Genomic DNA, 16,296 nt, shown 5'->3' on the forward strand with positions numbered 1-16,296 from the left:
TTATACACTATAACCTTCCTCAAGAATTACTCTATTGATAGGTGAAAACCGCATCAAAATCCGTTGCGTAATTTTAAAGATCTAAGCATACATAGGGACAGACAGACAGACAGCGGAAAGCGACTTTGATACAATGTAGTGACAAGTGTTTTCATCAGTATATTACAACAAAAACATACACTTGAAAAACATAACCCTCATTTGGTAGTTGGTTAAAAACTAAATAATACTTATGAATGACTGCTGACTGCCTGCTAGAGTCTGTGCGGAAAGAGAAGTCATGGAATGTAAGGGAGCCCATACATTTCACAAATCTTCTCTTTCCGCACAGACTCTACTTGTACTTACTAGTACTAACAAATGTTGTAAGATGCCTTGATTCAATTAGTATAGCGGAAGCCGCTCGACCCCAATTTCAAAGGAATACCGCAAATCGATGTACAGGTTAGCCGTTTGGCACACACATACTAGAGGCCAAAACAAAATTTTTGACCCGCAGTTCCTAAAAAAATTTCGCTGCGGAGGGGTGGTAAAACATTATTTTTTTTGTATGGGAAAAAAAAATACGAACGGGTTAGACTGTATGAGCACGGTGTTTCTCTTTTTTAACCCGTTAACTTCGGGGTATTGCTAAATATAGTCTCTCAAACAACTTTGTCAGTAGGAAAAGGCGCAAACTTCTAATTTTCTAAGGGACGATAACCCTTCGCGCCTTCATTTTTTTTAAATTGCCGCTTTTTTCTACTGACGGAAATGGCTTGACAGACTATATATATATATTTATGGCCCAGTTTCACCTCGGAATGAGAGATAGTGCACTGCCTTATGGGAATATAGTTCAGATCCGGAAACCGCTACCAAATTTTAGTATGTTGTAGGGCATGGTACTGGGTCTCCAAAACTGCCGGGAGACAGCGGCGGAATGACGTCATTGAAATGACTCCCGCCTCGTTGCGAATATTGCATTTTGCACCCAAACTATGCACTGCACATACACGTGTGGGGTATTAAACGAAAGCCAATAAAATATTATATATTTCACTAATACACTATGTACCAAAATATATAATAGTTTAAGAAATTAAAAAAAAAAAATTTTTTTTTCCTATTATTTGGGGTTTTCAACCAAACTAAAAATCGGACGTTAAAGCAATGTACTACAAAATTAAAGCTGATGTCTCAAGCCATACAATGATATCAAAATAATCAAAATCAGACCAAAAATGTGAAAATTATGCATCAAAATGTAGGTATTTGCTAGAACAAATGCATTAAAGTAAAAAAAATCGAAATTGGTCAGTTTCAGGATAATTCGCATAAGCTTCTAGTATGTTATTGGCAATATAAGAAGGATCATAAAACTGCTGGGAGACAATCTCTATAGTGCCTGAGTAACAAATAATGGCGTCATACATGTGACCGCTGCCGAAATTTGCAAAATCTAAATTATAACTGTACCATGAGTCATACATACACGTGTGCTATATCAAACGAAAGGTTATTAAATATATTATGATTCGTTACTACATTATTTATAAAAACAATGTATATTTTAGGAGCTACAAACAAAGAAAAACTACTTTTTTTGAGAAAAGTTCGTGTATATATATTTCATAGCTGAACTTAAAACGTTATAACAATGTTGCGTCTAATATAAAAGAAACCAGTTATTCAACTATACGTCACAGCTTAAATTTTTAATTTCTGATAAAAAGGTTATTTGAAATGACTGAATGGATCATCCCAAAATACAATACATAGCAAGTGACTGTAAATATCTTCTATATAATGTTAAAAAATAATCAACCAGATATATCAAAAAATAAGGAAAGCACATCAAGTTGAAAAAAAAAAAAATCTGTTACAGTAAACTGCAACTATTATTAAAACAAACAAAAAACCTGTCTGTTTATATATTTATTTTTGAAATGGTCTTTTCACTAGCTTTCATTCACTACCCATATTGCTATAGTAAAAAAAAATTATATAGCCTATGTCACTACCACAATTCTGACGAATTAAACCACACCTCATATGTCAAAAACCGTTCAGTCGTCTGGGCTAATAGGAAGGTAGTCAGATCCCCACATCAACTATTAAAGAGCTGATGATCTTCAAACGGCTGATCAGGTCATGGTTACCTTACCATACACTTTCAATATCATTGAAGTAACACGGTACCAAATTTCGAATCGATTGGACATAAGGAAGTTAGTCAGATCCCCTCATCAACTAGCTGATGATCTTCAAACGGCTAAGAACAATCGGGATAAAATTATCTATGACACAAAAAAAAACAAAACGAAAATCCGTTCATCCGTTTGGAAGCTATGATACCACAGACAGATACACAGACAGACACGTTAAACTTATAACACCCCTTTCTTTTTGCGTCGGGGTTTAAAAACCCCTGCAACGGCCTTATCTTCGGTCGTAAATTTAGCGCGGGGCGCCATATCTTTTATTTCCGTCTAATTCCCTGGCTTTAGTGTAGTAGACCGGAATCTGATCTGGCAGCTCAACAGCTGCCCTAACTGCCCCGCTAAAAGGATCCAACCGGTACATATAGAAGATAAATAAATACTTAAACAGGAAACATCCATAACACGTATAATACACGTGCTCATCCTCATCAACCAAATAAATGCCCTTACCAAGATTCGAACCCAGGTCCATTTACTTGACCTGCTCAGTCAGAGACTCCGTTCGGTCTTCTACCCTCATCTAGAGTTCTAGACTAATGCGGCAATAAAGTCCTATGTGCTATTATTGTTCAATTGAAAATGAAAACCATGTCAGTCATCCATCTAAAGACTAGATCAAAAGTTTATGTTTATGTTTTGCCTTGCCCTTGTCCCATTCACTTGGGGTCGGCGCAGCATGTCTTTTTCTTCCATACATCTCTGTCACCCGTCATCTCATCATTCACTTGCGTTCGTTTCATATCATCTCTCACACAGTCCATCCACCTTATCCTCGGTTTTCCTCTCCTCGTACCTCCCTCCACATTCATTCTTAATACCTATATCAATGTAATGTATTTCTTCAATTATATGGGTGTTTATTATTGTATTATTGTTGGTAATGACATTAATTATGTGTAGAAAACGCGAGAGTTTAATGTGTTTTATTATTGTATTGTTACTACGCGCGGTTTACCGTAGCGTTGAAATTACTGAGTTGATTCTTGATGGATGTCAATAAATTCGCTTTTTTAGCATGAATGACGTTGGCTTAAAACCGACCTCCAAAAATCACTTTTGCTTGTCTTATAAAATAGCCAGTCTAAAACCGTAGCTCGTAGGGTCATATTCATATTCATATATTTATTCATAATAATTCGTATTACATGTCGCAACATTATTTAAAAGAATTTTACAAAATATGATTTGTAATGTAACTAATGTAACATTTTACATAATAATATAAAAATAAATTAAATCTATGTTTAGGAACTTATTTCGTACTCCATAAACTCATTAAACCTATAAAAAGTGTGCTCGATAAGCCATCGTTTCAGTTGCATTACAAAGCTCGTTAACGACGACGCATTCGTGACATGACTCGGCAGTCGGTTGTACACAGTCGGCCCCATCACGTGGGTTAGTTTCGCTGACTTGGCTAACTTATGCTTAACACCCAGGAGTCTGTGGGCATTCCGCAAGTTACGACCGTGGACGTCAGCTCCTCTCGCGTATTCATTAAGGTGACATCGCACATAGACAGCCACTTGGTATATCACCACAGAGGGCAGCGTGAGTATCTGGAGGTTCTTAAAGTGTGGTTTTGCAGATGTACTTTGTCCTACCTGCACAATCGCTCGGACGGCTCTTTTTTGCATTCGGAAGACACGCTCCCATTCGGCAGCGCGGCCCCATAGCTCCGCGCCGTATTGGAGAATCGAGTGCACAGTGGCAAAATAGCAAGTCCTCACCACATCCCTGGGCACCACCCTTGCCAGGCGTCGCAGTGCGAAGCAGGCATCCGCCAGTTTGTTACACACTTTATTAGTGTGTGCTTCCCACCGGAGGCCCCTATCAAGTTCAATGCCCAGAAATGCGGTGTTTTGGACCTGACTTACTTTAGTTATATTATAAGAGTGGCGTTGATCCTCGGATTGCGGAATGAGCAGGGGCGGCAACCTTAGAGACGAAAAGGCTGCGGGCGTGCGGGGGCGGCGCGGCGGGCATGCGCGGTCACGAGGAGAATGAGCGTGAGCCTCGCTGTAACGAGGGAAGCTATTCAAATGTTAACCAAGTAAAAGGTTGCGGCATTACCAGAGCCCGCGACTTTGCTCAAGTCGTGTTCCGCGGAGAACTTGCGCAAACAACTTTTTAGGGTTCCGTACCCAAAGGGTAAAAACGGGACCCTATTACTAAGACTCCACTGTCCGTCTGTCACCAGTGTTGAAGGAGAAGTATCTATTATGTCAGTTGAGTTGCAGGCTATTGTGGAGGCCTTGGCCTATTTGGAATCGATTGAGGCAAAAAATATAGTAATATTTACCGATTCAAAAAGTGCCTTACAACATATAGCTCGATGTACCTCGATATGTCGAGGAACACCGACAGCTTATTTAATCTAAGACCTTAGGCGAAAGCATAAGTCCAAAAATAAAAACGTTATGCTTCAATAGATTCCATCGCACATAGGCATCGACGGTAACGAGGCTGCAGACAAACTGGCGAGAGAAGCACCTTCGGAAGGCGCAGTCATTAAGGCGGCGCCTTTTTATACCGAATTAAGCACTAGGTCAAGTCAGAAAACACTGTGCCAACCTTTGGAAGGAGTTCTTCTATAAAAGATCTCAAGAGAAGGGTATATGGTACTGAACTATATTATGGCATTAAATTGGAAATACCCATACCATTAGTATTATTTTTATAAACTCCCCGGGAAGATACTAAAATGTTATAAATAATATAATATGTAACAAAAATAATAAAATAAAAGGTTGCGGCATAACTCGCTACCCGCGACTTTACCCGTCTTGAGTTCCATGAAGAGTTTGCGTAATAGACTTACATTGCGCGTAAAGATTACATGCACACGCTTTTTTTAAAGTCTGTTTTTAGTATGTATTTTTTTTATTACCTATACAAAAAGGCAAGCATTTGACCGCAATCTCACCTGATGGTAAGTGCCGATGCAGTCTTTTATGCGGTTTGTTGTTATAGCGTCAACAGAAATACATCATCTGTGAAAATGGGGAAGGCGGCTGCCAAACTTTGCTACTAGGTGGCGCCACTAGAGTTTGTGACATGAGATTAGTTTGGCCTCACATTTTTTCTTTGAATTAAAAAAAAAAGATTGGATTGGGCTCTGGCGTCGCTTGACAGAAAATGAACAAAACACTTTTTATTTGGATCATGATATATTAACCTGAAATAAACAGAAAATCAATTTTAAATGTTGATATTGTACATTTTCCTTGATTTTAAGCATAATATTTTCGAGTGAAAACAGTACATAGCCAAATATACTTAACCTTTCTATGAGGTCTTTTTTAGGGTTCCGTACCCAAAGGGTAAAAACGCGACCCTATTACTAAGACTTCGCTGTCCGTCTGTCTGTCTGTCATCAGGCTGTATCTCATGAACCCTGATAGCTAGACAGTTGAAATTTTCACAGATGATGTATTTCTGTTGCCGCTATAACAACAAATACTAAAAAGTACAGAACCCTCGGTGCGCGAGTCCGACTCGCACTTGGCCGGTTTTTTTCCCTTTTACGGATGCCTCGCGTTCCCGTAAAAGTGCTTTTAACTGTGTTACAGTCAGACGTCCATATTTGTCATGAGGATCCACTATATCGCGTTAAACAGACGATTATTACGTACATGAAAATAACCTACATGCTCCTGTCAAAACAAAACTTTTTTATTTGAATTGGGTTTGAAACTTTATCCGACAGTTTCTTGGCCCCACATACTAAGTTTAATACTTATACAGAGTTTAATTATGAAGTTTTATTAAACATTGGTTTATTAAATACAAATAATGTGGTTAATGTGCTGCTGTGTATATATCGTGTATGTATGTGTATATATGTATATATATATATTTATTTATTTGTGTTATATCATTTATTTATTTATCTAAAATTTAAATGTACTATATGTACTGTCTATATTATTACTATTATTTTAGTTTTTTTTTTCAGTTATAAATTTCAAACAACGAGTTGGTCGAGTTGTCTCAAACTCTAGTGGCGCCATCTACAATTAGCTTTCAGCCGCCTTCCCCATTTCAACTGTCTAGCTATCACGGTTCATGAGATACAGCCTGGTGACAGACAGACAGACGGACAGTGGAGTTTTAGTAATAGGGTCCTGTTTTTACCCTTTGGGTACGGAACCCTAAAAATTTGATCGAATATAGTTATGAAAGAAGACCGAGCGACTCGAGCGAGACGGATGAATGAAATGAAAGGGGCGTGAACACAGTCATTAATTTATAATCACTGATAACCGCAGTCAGTTTCTTGCTTGGGCCCATAGACGTTTTCCAAGTTGTAATTGTTATGAATGAATGCAGGTTAACCGGAGTATGAGTGTCGGATGTCGTTGAGCGCGACAGTGACGGGCGCGCCGCCCGCGCCCGCGCCCGCCCGCATGGCGGAGCAGCGCCCCGGCAAGCACACCGTGCATTGGTTCCGCAAGGGGCTGCGTCTGCACGACAACCCGGCGCTGCGCGAGGGCCTCAACGGCGCCGTGACGCTGCGATGCGTCTTCATCATAGACCCCTGGTTCGCCAGCTCGTTTAACGTTGGAATTAATAAATGGAGGTATGATCATCAAGTACCTAATTGATGTAATGAGCTAAGTAGCGCGCGAGCATGCAAATCCAACTATTGACCCGCAAATGTAATTATTTCGTGTTTACTAGAGTAAACCAGTGAATTGTAAAACTTAATAATTGCTATATTAAACTAGCTGACATTGGGTGTACATTTCATAAGATACCGTAGCGCTATGTAGTTTTGTGTAAGGAGTCATGTCGCTAAGACGCAAAGTTTCCAAGATATAACTGAAAAAACCGAAAAATGGGACCTTCAAATCCCCATCTCCCTCCCAGCTCAAGGGTTAAGGCCGGGGACTTATGTGTTTTCCTCCTAACTAGTTGGGTCAGCCGCATTCGAGGGAAGCCAGTGCTGTCAAACTGGTTTAACTAGTCATAACAAATTATACGGAGCCAAAAATTGTGTTCCAAGCATTTCCCCCTATACCTTCTTATTGCTTGGCTTGTACGTTTTATGAAACAAAGGTACGTATTAGGTACTTCTACTTACGTTGCATGCCTTTTTAATCAATAATCATACATTTACATATGTGAAAAAAATTGTTTAATTAGTTTTTTGTAATTCTGGATATGAGAATGCGACTATTACCTATAGCCGTTCGGATGAAAACCGCTTGCCTGCTGTGCGAACAAACTGAAGGTCTGTACTGTACGGAACATAACCATGAGCACATCTCGCTCTTACTTCTGGCGTGTGTAGTTAAGTCACTGAGGGCCTAGGGGCCTACTATCGAAGTTCGCAAATTGCGGACATCTTTCTCTTTTACTTTAAGGCGTAATTAGTGACAGAACTGACAGAGAAAGATGCCCGCAAACTTCGGTGTTCCCGGTAGACCCTCTGGCGATGACGAGCAGCTTGCAAAACCACCTCGGTAGTTTTTGTATGGCATGTTTTGGACTCTATTGCTCAGTCAATGAGGGTCTTAATAAATGATTTTACTTTATGCACTGGACTAGAGCATTTTGAACTTTGAACTGTGGTTTCCTTAACGAAATATATTTTGATTTCTAATAATAGTCTATTATGTTTTTCAATGTTTTTCAATGACATTGGTTATTTACTCATAACTTAATTATGATAAACTGACTCTATTTACTTGTGTGGCGAAAATTTACCTTTTACCGTATTTGATACATTTAGCTGATTATGCTATTAAGTTTATATATATTTTATTCGCAAATTAGTTAAGTCAACAAGCCTTTCTGTTTCCTTTAAGTAAGACTGTGTGAAGTGCCTACATCACAGATTTAATATATACGTCAGATGACGCAAATATACCACGATTTGTATTGAAAATTGAAACCAAGCGTGCCGACTTTTTCATACAAAATTTACGCATAATATAATTTTAAAATTACTTATCTGTGATAGGAAATATGTTCTTGCCTTTGGGTGGTCGCAATTTTTGGGCTGTTGCAGTTAATTATCATGCAACGAAGCATTTTTTAAGTTTTCACGGACGTCCGGCTGCAACAACCGGCGGCGTGGACTGTAAAGAGCGACGGTCAACCTCGACGCTTGGTCGGCGTTCGGACACGCGAAGTAGATGCATTTGCGTCTTCTAGTGGCCTACATATTCTACTCAAGAATAGAGCATTATGACCTGATAATGGATCCCTTTTGGATACGTTTATTCCTGTCGGAAAACCAATATTATGTACCTGTGCCATACGACTAAATAAATTGTTTGTCAGGTTCCTGTTACAATGCCTGGACGACTTGGACAGCAGCTTGAAGAAGCTGAACTCGCGGCTGTTCGTGGTGCGCGGGCAGCCGGCGGACGCGCTGCCCAAGCTGTTCCGCGAGTGGGGCACCACCGTGCTCACGTTCGAGGAGGACCCCGAGCCTTACGGCCGCGTGCGCGACCACAACATCATGTCAAAGTGCCGCGAGGTCGGCATCACGGTCTTGTCGCGTGTCTCGCATACCTTATTCACATTGGACAAGTATGTTAACTATAGATAGTTGTTCCGTTTGCGCTGCATTGCATCCTTTCTACTTGTTTGATGCTAATCTAAGAAAATGAGGGCTACCGTTTTTGTGCTCACCAGTTGGCGCCACTGTAGATGTAGTTCCAGAAAAACAGATCTCTAAATTCTTATATGCTTATTTCTATAAAATCAATACGTTCTAACATACACAGAGGTATTTTAACGTCTAAATGTGTAATTTTTTCAACCTGTTTAGTTTTACATATATTTTAGTTGGCACTTTTTTTAACGACTATCATTTATTGAGCTATATCTATTGTTTACCATGATTAATCAAAGATGGACAAAAATTTACCACAATGGAGTGAAAATTCCGCATAAAAAATCATGAAACCCCCCAAACTTACTCTAGGTACGCTAGCAACCCTAGTGGCGAAATTAAACGCGGTAGCCCTCATTACAATAAGCTAACCTAACCATATAAATATTTTTCGTACAAGCATCTATTATCGGCTCTACTTCATTAACACACATCAATGCAATTCTTACACTCCACGGGGTTGTGTTAATTTTATTATAGAATTTATATTGCTACCCTTTGTCTCATTAGTAGATTATATATTAGTATATTGTATATATATTAGTATATAGATTAGTATATTGTAATTTTATATTATGAGACTAAATATCTAAATCTAAAATCTAAATCTATACAGTGTGTGAATCTAATACGGGCAATTACTCTTATAACCCCGTAATTAATTTTTGAAAATTCCATTACTATTCGGATGGTTTGTATAGCGTCGATCGTAAATTGAGATTGATTGGAATAAAGCCAAATTGATTTTCTGAGATGTCGAATAGAGCCATTATTCGGGCCGCGATTATTCTCTCCCACAGTTATAGAGTGTGCGATGTCAGCTTTATCCCTCTGTAGTTTCCGCATTGGGCTATATCTCCCTTGTTTTTATATTCATATAGGGCATAGAGTACTTTTTCGCCATGATTCGGGAATGTTACCCTCCATTAGGATATTATTGAAGAGGTTTGTAGGCCAAGGTAACGCTGCATCCCTCATTTTCTTTCACACGTCTGCTGGGATTTGATCAGGGCCAGCAGTCTTACGATATTTTATTTTAGAGACGGCTTTTCTGGTTTCCTCGAGAGATATAAGATTTACGGGGCCTTTGGCCGCTCTAACAGTGGTCCTGGATTCACTCGGGTACTCGTTCATAAGCTGTTCAAAGTACTCCTTCCATCTTTTGTTAATGTCTCTGTTTGATGTTAAGAGGGTGCCTTGGGTGTTTCTTATGTATTTATTTAATTTTGTGTCTAGGGTAGAACTATGTCTTTGTTTGGCGATCTTGTAAATAGTGGTTTCGTTTTCTGCTTTTTTCAGTCTCTCATAGAAGTTTTTGTTTGAAACTGCTCTAGATTGGGCGACTGCGGTCTTCACTATCTTTTTAAGTGTGATATACTTTTCGCGATCTTCTACAGCAGGGGTCGGCAACCGGCGGCCCGCGAACTGCTCGCTTGCGGCCCGCGAGCCTCCGGGTTACATCAGTCCTACGTCACTAAAGTGATCTAGTGAAAAAGAAGTCTTTTATTTCAATTTATTTTTTTGGAGTTGGGACCCATTATCACAAGATCTACATTAAATGTGCTCATTACTCAATATGCACAGACGTGCCAATATGAGTGTCTGCCTATCGCAATGTAAGAGCGCGCGAGGCGCGTTGAATGTCGGGTTTCGCCCGACCTGTAAGTGTGGAGGGTTTGCTGAATGTCGGGCTTCGCCCGACCTTTAAGTGTGGAGCAGGCGCCCTGCATGTAAATGCGCGCGGAGCGCGCTTCGCTGAATGTCGAGCTTCGCCCGACCTTTAAGTGTGAGGAGCGCCGCAGGCGCCCTGCATGTAAGAGCGCGCCAAGCGCGATGAATGTCGGGCTCTGCTCGACCTTTAAGTGTGAGGGGCGCCGCAGGCGCCCTGTGTGTAAGAGCGCACGAAGGGCGCTCTGAATCGCGGCACCCTTTGCATAAAATGTATATTAAAAGTAGTCCTTTTTGACAAACGACCTTTTGCCTAATAAATTCACGAATTATTAACAGTGTGCGGCCCGCTGCAATTTTGCTAACCGCTATGTGGCCCTTGGCTGCTAAACACCCAGGATCGTTTTAGCCTTTTCTATGCAGACCGTCTCAAAACCAGCCCACATTTTCTGCAGTGGTTTTTTGATTTTAAGATCCTCCTCAAGATAAAGATATAAGTTGTTCGCACAAAATGTCACCCTTTGGCCCGTGTAATTCATTCCATTTTATGCGTTCAGTTCTGTCAACGTGTCTTTTTATAGGTTTTGGTAGGATCAGAATGGCGACTAAATGTAAGAAAAAATGTATAAGTTACTCTATGGTTTACTAAAAAGGCTAGTCTTGCACTCTGGTGGCAGAACATTGCAGTAATATCCCCTATTACACTGTAATCGGTAGATTTCCGATCAACCTTAAAAAGTAGTGATGTGTCATCAGCAAAAATAACTATTTCACAAAGGTTTTCTACTATACATGGCAAATCATTTATATAAACCAAAAATAGGAATGGACCCAAAATAGAACCTTGTGGCACTCCGAATTGGACTACAGTTTCGCTAGACTGGATTTTGTTTACAACAACTGCTAATGTTCAATTGCTAAGGCAAGGAAGACAAAGTTTAGGGCATTTTCTGACAGACCATAGTGTTCTAATTTCAAAATGAACTTTTAAATATTCGCCCCTATTGGATTTACACACTGTATAGATAAGAAAGAATATAACATATTATATATATCGGAAGTTCGCGGGTCTGCTAAATTTCTGTGTAACCTTCCTTCAAATTCACAGATTATAAACTTCACAAATCCTGGTAGGCCAGGAAATAAATGCCCAAAAAAAGGTATAGAGGGACACAATTTTTAACTTCGTAGCTTTGTTTGGACTAGTTAGAAGATGAACATATCAAATATCCCCGACCATAACCCTGGTGCTGGGGGGGGAGAGGGGGGTTTGAAGGTTCTATTTTTCGGTTTTTCGATTATATCTCGGAAACTATGCGTCTGAGCGACTTGGCCACTTAAACAAAATGAAAAGAGATTTAATTTGTTACAAGTTTTATTCAGTCAAGTTTTTCGATATCTTGTATAGTTTTTGAGATATCCGCTCTTGAAGGTTTATTTAGGGCTCTCATTTTTATCTTGATTATCTACATCAGTAAAGCTGCTAGGCCGGGTTTGGGATCGTTTTCGTATAAATCGGGGGTGCTGAATTCATTTATGCCATTTATGGTATCAACATTGACACCATTCCTAAGTAAAATCAAATTAAAAAAAAAAAGATTTTTTTATAAAACTCCTCTTTACGCTTAAACCGCCGAACCGATTTCGTTGAAATTTGGTACAGAGATGGTTTGAGTCCCGGGACAGTACATAGGATAGTTTTTATAACCAAAATCATCTTTTAAGGGCGTGAAAAGTGGGGTGGAAATTTGTATGGGGAATCAATAACCGCTGAACCTATTTAAATAAATTTGGGATGGTCTACATGTTTGATTTAGTTGATAATGATACCAAACATGACTTCAAACCTAAATTTAAACAGTATTAACCTCAGGAATTCAACTTCGGCGAAGAAGTTGAATTCCCCTCACACCAAACTTCACACCTTCAAAGTATGATATTTGAGATAAAAACTATATTATATTCTGTCTCGGGACTTAAAACACCTATTTACCAAATTTCAACTAAATCGGTTCAGCGGTTTAAGCGTGAAGAGGAGTTAAAAAAAGTTATTTGTTTAAAGTTTATATGTTTTTACTTCGGAAAGGTGTATTGTTGATACCATAAATGAATTCAGCACCCCCGATTTATACGAAAACGTTACCAAACCCGGCCTAGCAGCTTTACTGATAAATAAAAGTTTTCAGGTGAGGCGTACTTTGATTGTAATTATAAAGGTTACGAATTTAATTGTTTTATTGTTTATTCATAGAACACACAAGCTTACAGTTTACATACCCAAGTGCTTACATTAACATGTACTCTTATATATGTAACCATATTAGATGTAAAACTATACTATGGTAAAGTATAGCATTTAGCAAAGCGAAATTCAGGTTTCAGTAAATTGAGTTTGCTCTGAGCCAATCCTGACGGATAAATTCAACAGAAATGCAAAATAACTGCCACAAACTTACATGCATTCAGCAATAACAATATGAACGTAAACGAATAAAAAACCGGACAAGTGCGAGTCGTACTCGCCCACCGAGGGTTCCGTACTTTTTAATATTTGTTGTTATAGCGGCAACAGAAATACATCTGTGAAAATTTCAGCTTTCTAGCTATCACGGTTCATGAGATACAGCCTGGTGATAGATAGACGGACAGACAGACAGACAGACAGACGGACAGACGGACAGACGGACAGTGAAGTCCCGTTTTTACCCTTTAGGTACGGAACCCTAAAAACCGGCGCCGGCGTCTACCGAACGAGATTAATGTCCGCCATTGCTGTGAGCCTGTGACGTCACGCGCGGAAACTCACTTCCGCTAAATGGATCGCTAGCCACAGCCGCCGCCGGGCTAGCTTTTGATTTCGCTTTTTCATATCCAATTTTAATCCGCATTGCTAAAACTGCGTAATTTTATTGACGCTAATCTGTACAGAGCCGATTTACTGGTGCGAGGAAAATCCGCGGTCTGACCGCCTCATACTAGTAGCTGCCTGTTTCAACGTAAAAAATAATATTAACCACCCTTGCCTTGTGGACTTCGCAATGTACAATTTTGATTTAACATTTAACTCACCGGAATGCGATTGCGGAGCGCCTATACAATCTATCCACCACGACCTTCAAGAGCGGATATCTCAAAAACTATATAAGATATCGAAAAACTTGACTGAATAAAACTTGTAACAAATTAAATCTCTTTTCATTTTGTATAAGTGGCCAAGTCGCTCAGACGCATAGTTTCCGAGATATAATCGAAAAACCGAAAAAAGGAACCTTCAAACCCCCCTCTCCCCCCCAGCACCAGGGTTACGGCCGGGGACTTTTGATATGTTCATCTCTTAACTAGTCCAAACAAAGCTACGAAGTTAAAAATTGTGTTCCTTGCATTTCCCTCTATACCTTCTTATTGCTTGGCCTATGGGATAGGTGAAGTAAATAAATGTTTGTGAAAAGAAGTGCACCTGTATAATGAATGGTCCGATTACCTTAATGTGTTATGTTATGTGATATGATTATACGATTTCAGGATTATTGAAAGGAACGGTGGCAAGGCGCCGTTGACGTACCACCAGTTCCAAGCGCTGATAGCGAGCATGCCGCCGCCGCCCGCCGCCGAGGCGACCATTACGCCGCAGCTCTTCAACGGGACCGTCACGCCCATCTCGGACGACCACGACGAGCGCTTCGGCGTGCCTACACTCGAGGAACTAGGTAGGCTATTACATACAACGGACTTTCTCTGATCAGATCGGGGAAATCCTGAAAAAGGCCAGGTCAAGAGCACCCTAAACTGGCGAGCGTGTATGAAGAATGTTTTAAAAGTAAAGGAAGCGAAAGAGGTATCAGAGGTATGTCAGGATCGTAGCAAGTGGAAATCCGTGGTCTCTGCCTACCCCTCCGGGAAAAAGGCGTGACTATATGTATCTATGTATGTAATAAGAGTCTAGCGATTTATTGTTTATTTATTAGTTTAGAAGAACACACACTACAATTGTGGAAAGAAAGCTTATGCCGCTGAGGAGACTCCTACATTTATTTGTTTTATAATGGCCACTTTAGTTTAAGAGTCCTCGGCAAGCTCGGCCGAATTGCACCTTCCCATACAAACGTAGTTCCGCTCCCATTTTAAAACTACGTATTGGATTGTAATAAAACTTTGCACAGACAATGACATGAGGTATATCTAGGTCTGAAATTAGTTTATATAGCTCCAGTTTATAAAATGAACGAAATAAAGCAAAAACAAGCTTTGTATGAAAAACATAAATTCGCTGTATTTTTTTAACTGGTATCTGAAGCTACATAAACTAATTTCAGACATAGATTTACCTTATTCTATTGTAAGTACAAAGTTTCAGAGCAATCTAGCTAGTCGTTTTAAAATGAGAGCGGAACTACGTTTTTATGGAGAACCGAGCTTGCCGGAGATCCTTAACGTAGTCTTTAAACTGCAGTCCTGAGTTCAATTCCTAGGATATTTTCTTTATCTAATAGACTCGTATATCTGTTTCGTGCCTTTTCTGTTACCGGTTTCAGGATTATAAGAAGGAGGTATTTATCTATGTGCAGATTAGTTCACAAGAGAAGGCGCCTTAATGTTTATGAAAGTATTCACATATTAGAACAAATCCGTAGGTACACAACAATTCTCTATTACACTACGTAGTAAACTTCTTTGGCAACACATGAAGGTTCATTTTAAACTGTACCCGCTCTCGTTTATAGCCTACAGTGGCAGCGACGAGGTTATTTCGAAAATAATCTCCTCCCAAAAGTTAATATTAACGATTTGTATAAATTGTCTTAAGATTTCGCTAATCCACCCTAAACATACAGGTTTTGAAACAGAGGGGCTAAAACCGCCGGAGTGGGTCGGCGGAGAGAGCGAGGCTTTAGCAAGACTAGAAAGACATTTAGAACGGAAAGCGTGGGTCGCTTCATTCGGCAGACCAAAGATGACTCCCCAGTCCCTGCTAGCAAGCCAGACCGGCTTGTCACCGTATTTAAGGTATCTAAGTTACCTTTCTGGTTGTACAGTGGACGTCAAAGATATCTTTACCCACTTGCAATAAGATTCCTTTGTAATAAGACGAAAAATGATAATATATATTTGACGTCGACTCTGTACTATTAATTACTAAAGCAGAACTTGGCTGTCGATTGATATGAAAAGGTGAATCATCATTTAAATGCTAAGAGTTTAATTTTAATGTATAAAGTAATAAGTTGCATGCCTGCGAAGGCCTCTTTTTGTTGACTATTTAGTATTTACACATCTTAATTCGCTAAAAACTGATTTTTTAATACAGTTGCTCAAAAAGTGCTACTTTTCGTGGCTGTTTAGCGTGCGGAAAGTTGGTTTTCGCGAACTAGTGCTTTTTACTTTTCCGATTTTTTTAAATTTATTCTTGTTCCAATTAATGACTACTTATTGATGAGTGTTAATATTAGTTTCCTTTAAACGTCGTAATCAACATAAAAACCTACTGTTAATGTAAGAATACGAAAAATATGCATATTTCATAGTTTATTACTTACCTCTTCATCATTATAAGTATTATAACACGTTTATTTTTAATGTTGAAAAACCGTTCTTAATAAGTTGTCTGAATGGAACGGAACACCTGTCAAAGAAGAGGCGTATTTTCTTACTGCAAGAATGTTTGAAGTTTCCAAAGGCAACATTCGATATTGTTTTTATAAATATAAGATACACAAATAATTGTAAATAACGATATTTAGGTAATAATAGTACAATGTTTTATATTTACAATTGTTTCTGTCTTATAGAACATGCATT

General features: G+C 39.2%; 2 protein-coding genes across 2 annotated transcripts in view; one reads left to right on the forward strand and one right to left on the reverse strand.

Moving 5' to 3' along the window:
- LOC134754919 (large ribosomal subunit protein uL2) overlaps positions 1 to 16,296 on the reverse strand; it is a 134,728-nt gene that overhangs the window by 34,122 nt on the left and 84,310 nt on the right. The window lies entirely within an intron of this gene.
- Positions 1 to 16,296, forward strand: part of LOC134754846 (cryptochrome-1-like) — a 49,254-nt gene that overhangs the window by 5,099 nt on the left and 27,859 nt on the right. Inside the window, exons 2-5 of the mRNA XM_063691288.1 lie at positions 6,537 to 6,786; positions 8,496 to 8,747; positions 14,023 to 14,207; positions 15,333 to 15,504. Coding sequence (XP_063547358.1) covers positions 6,560 to 6,786; positions 8,496 to 8,747; positions 14,023 to 14,207; positions 15,333 to 15,504 — 836 coding nt within the window. The 5' untranslated portion in view covers positions 6,537 to 6,559. The remainder of the gene's footprint in view (positions 1 to 6,536; positions 6,787 to 8,495; positions 8,748 to 14,022; positions 14,208 to 15,332; positions 15,505 to 16,296) is intronic.

Source organism: Cydia strobilella, chromosome Z (genome assembly GCF_947568885.1).
Source record: "Cydia strobilella chromosome Z, ilCydStro3.1, whole genome shotgun sequence".
Classification (NCBI taxonomy): domain Eukaryota; kingdom Metazoa; phylum Arthropoda; class Insecta; order Lepidoptera; family Tortricidae; genus Cydia; species Cydia strobilella.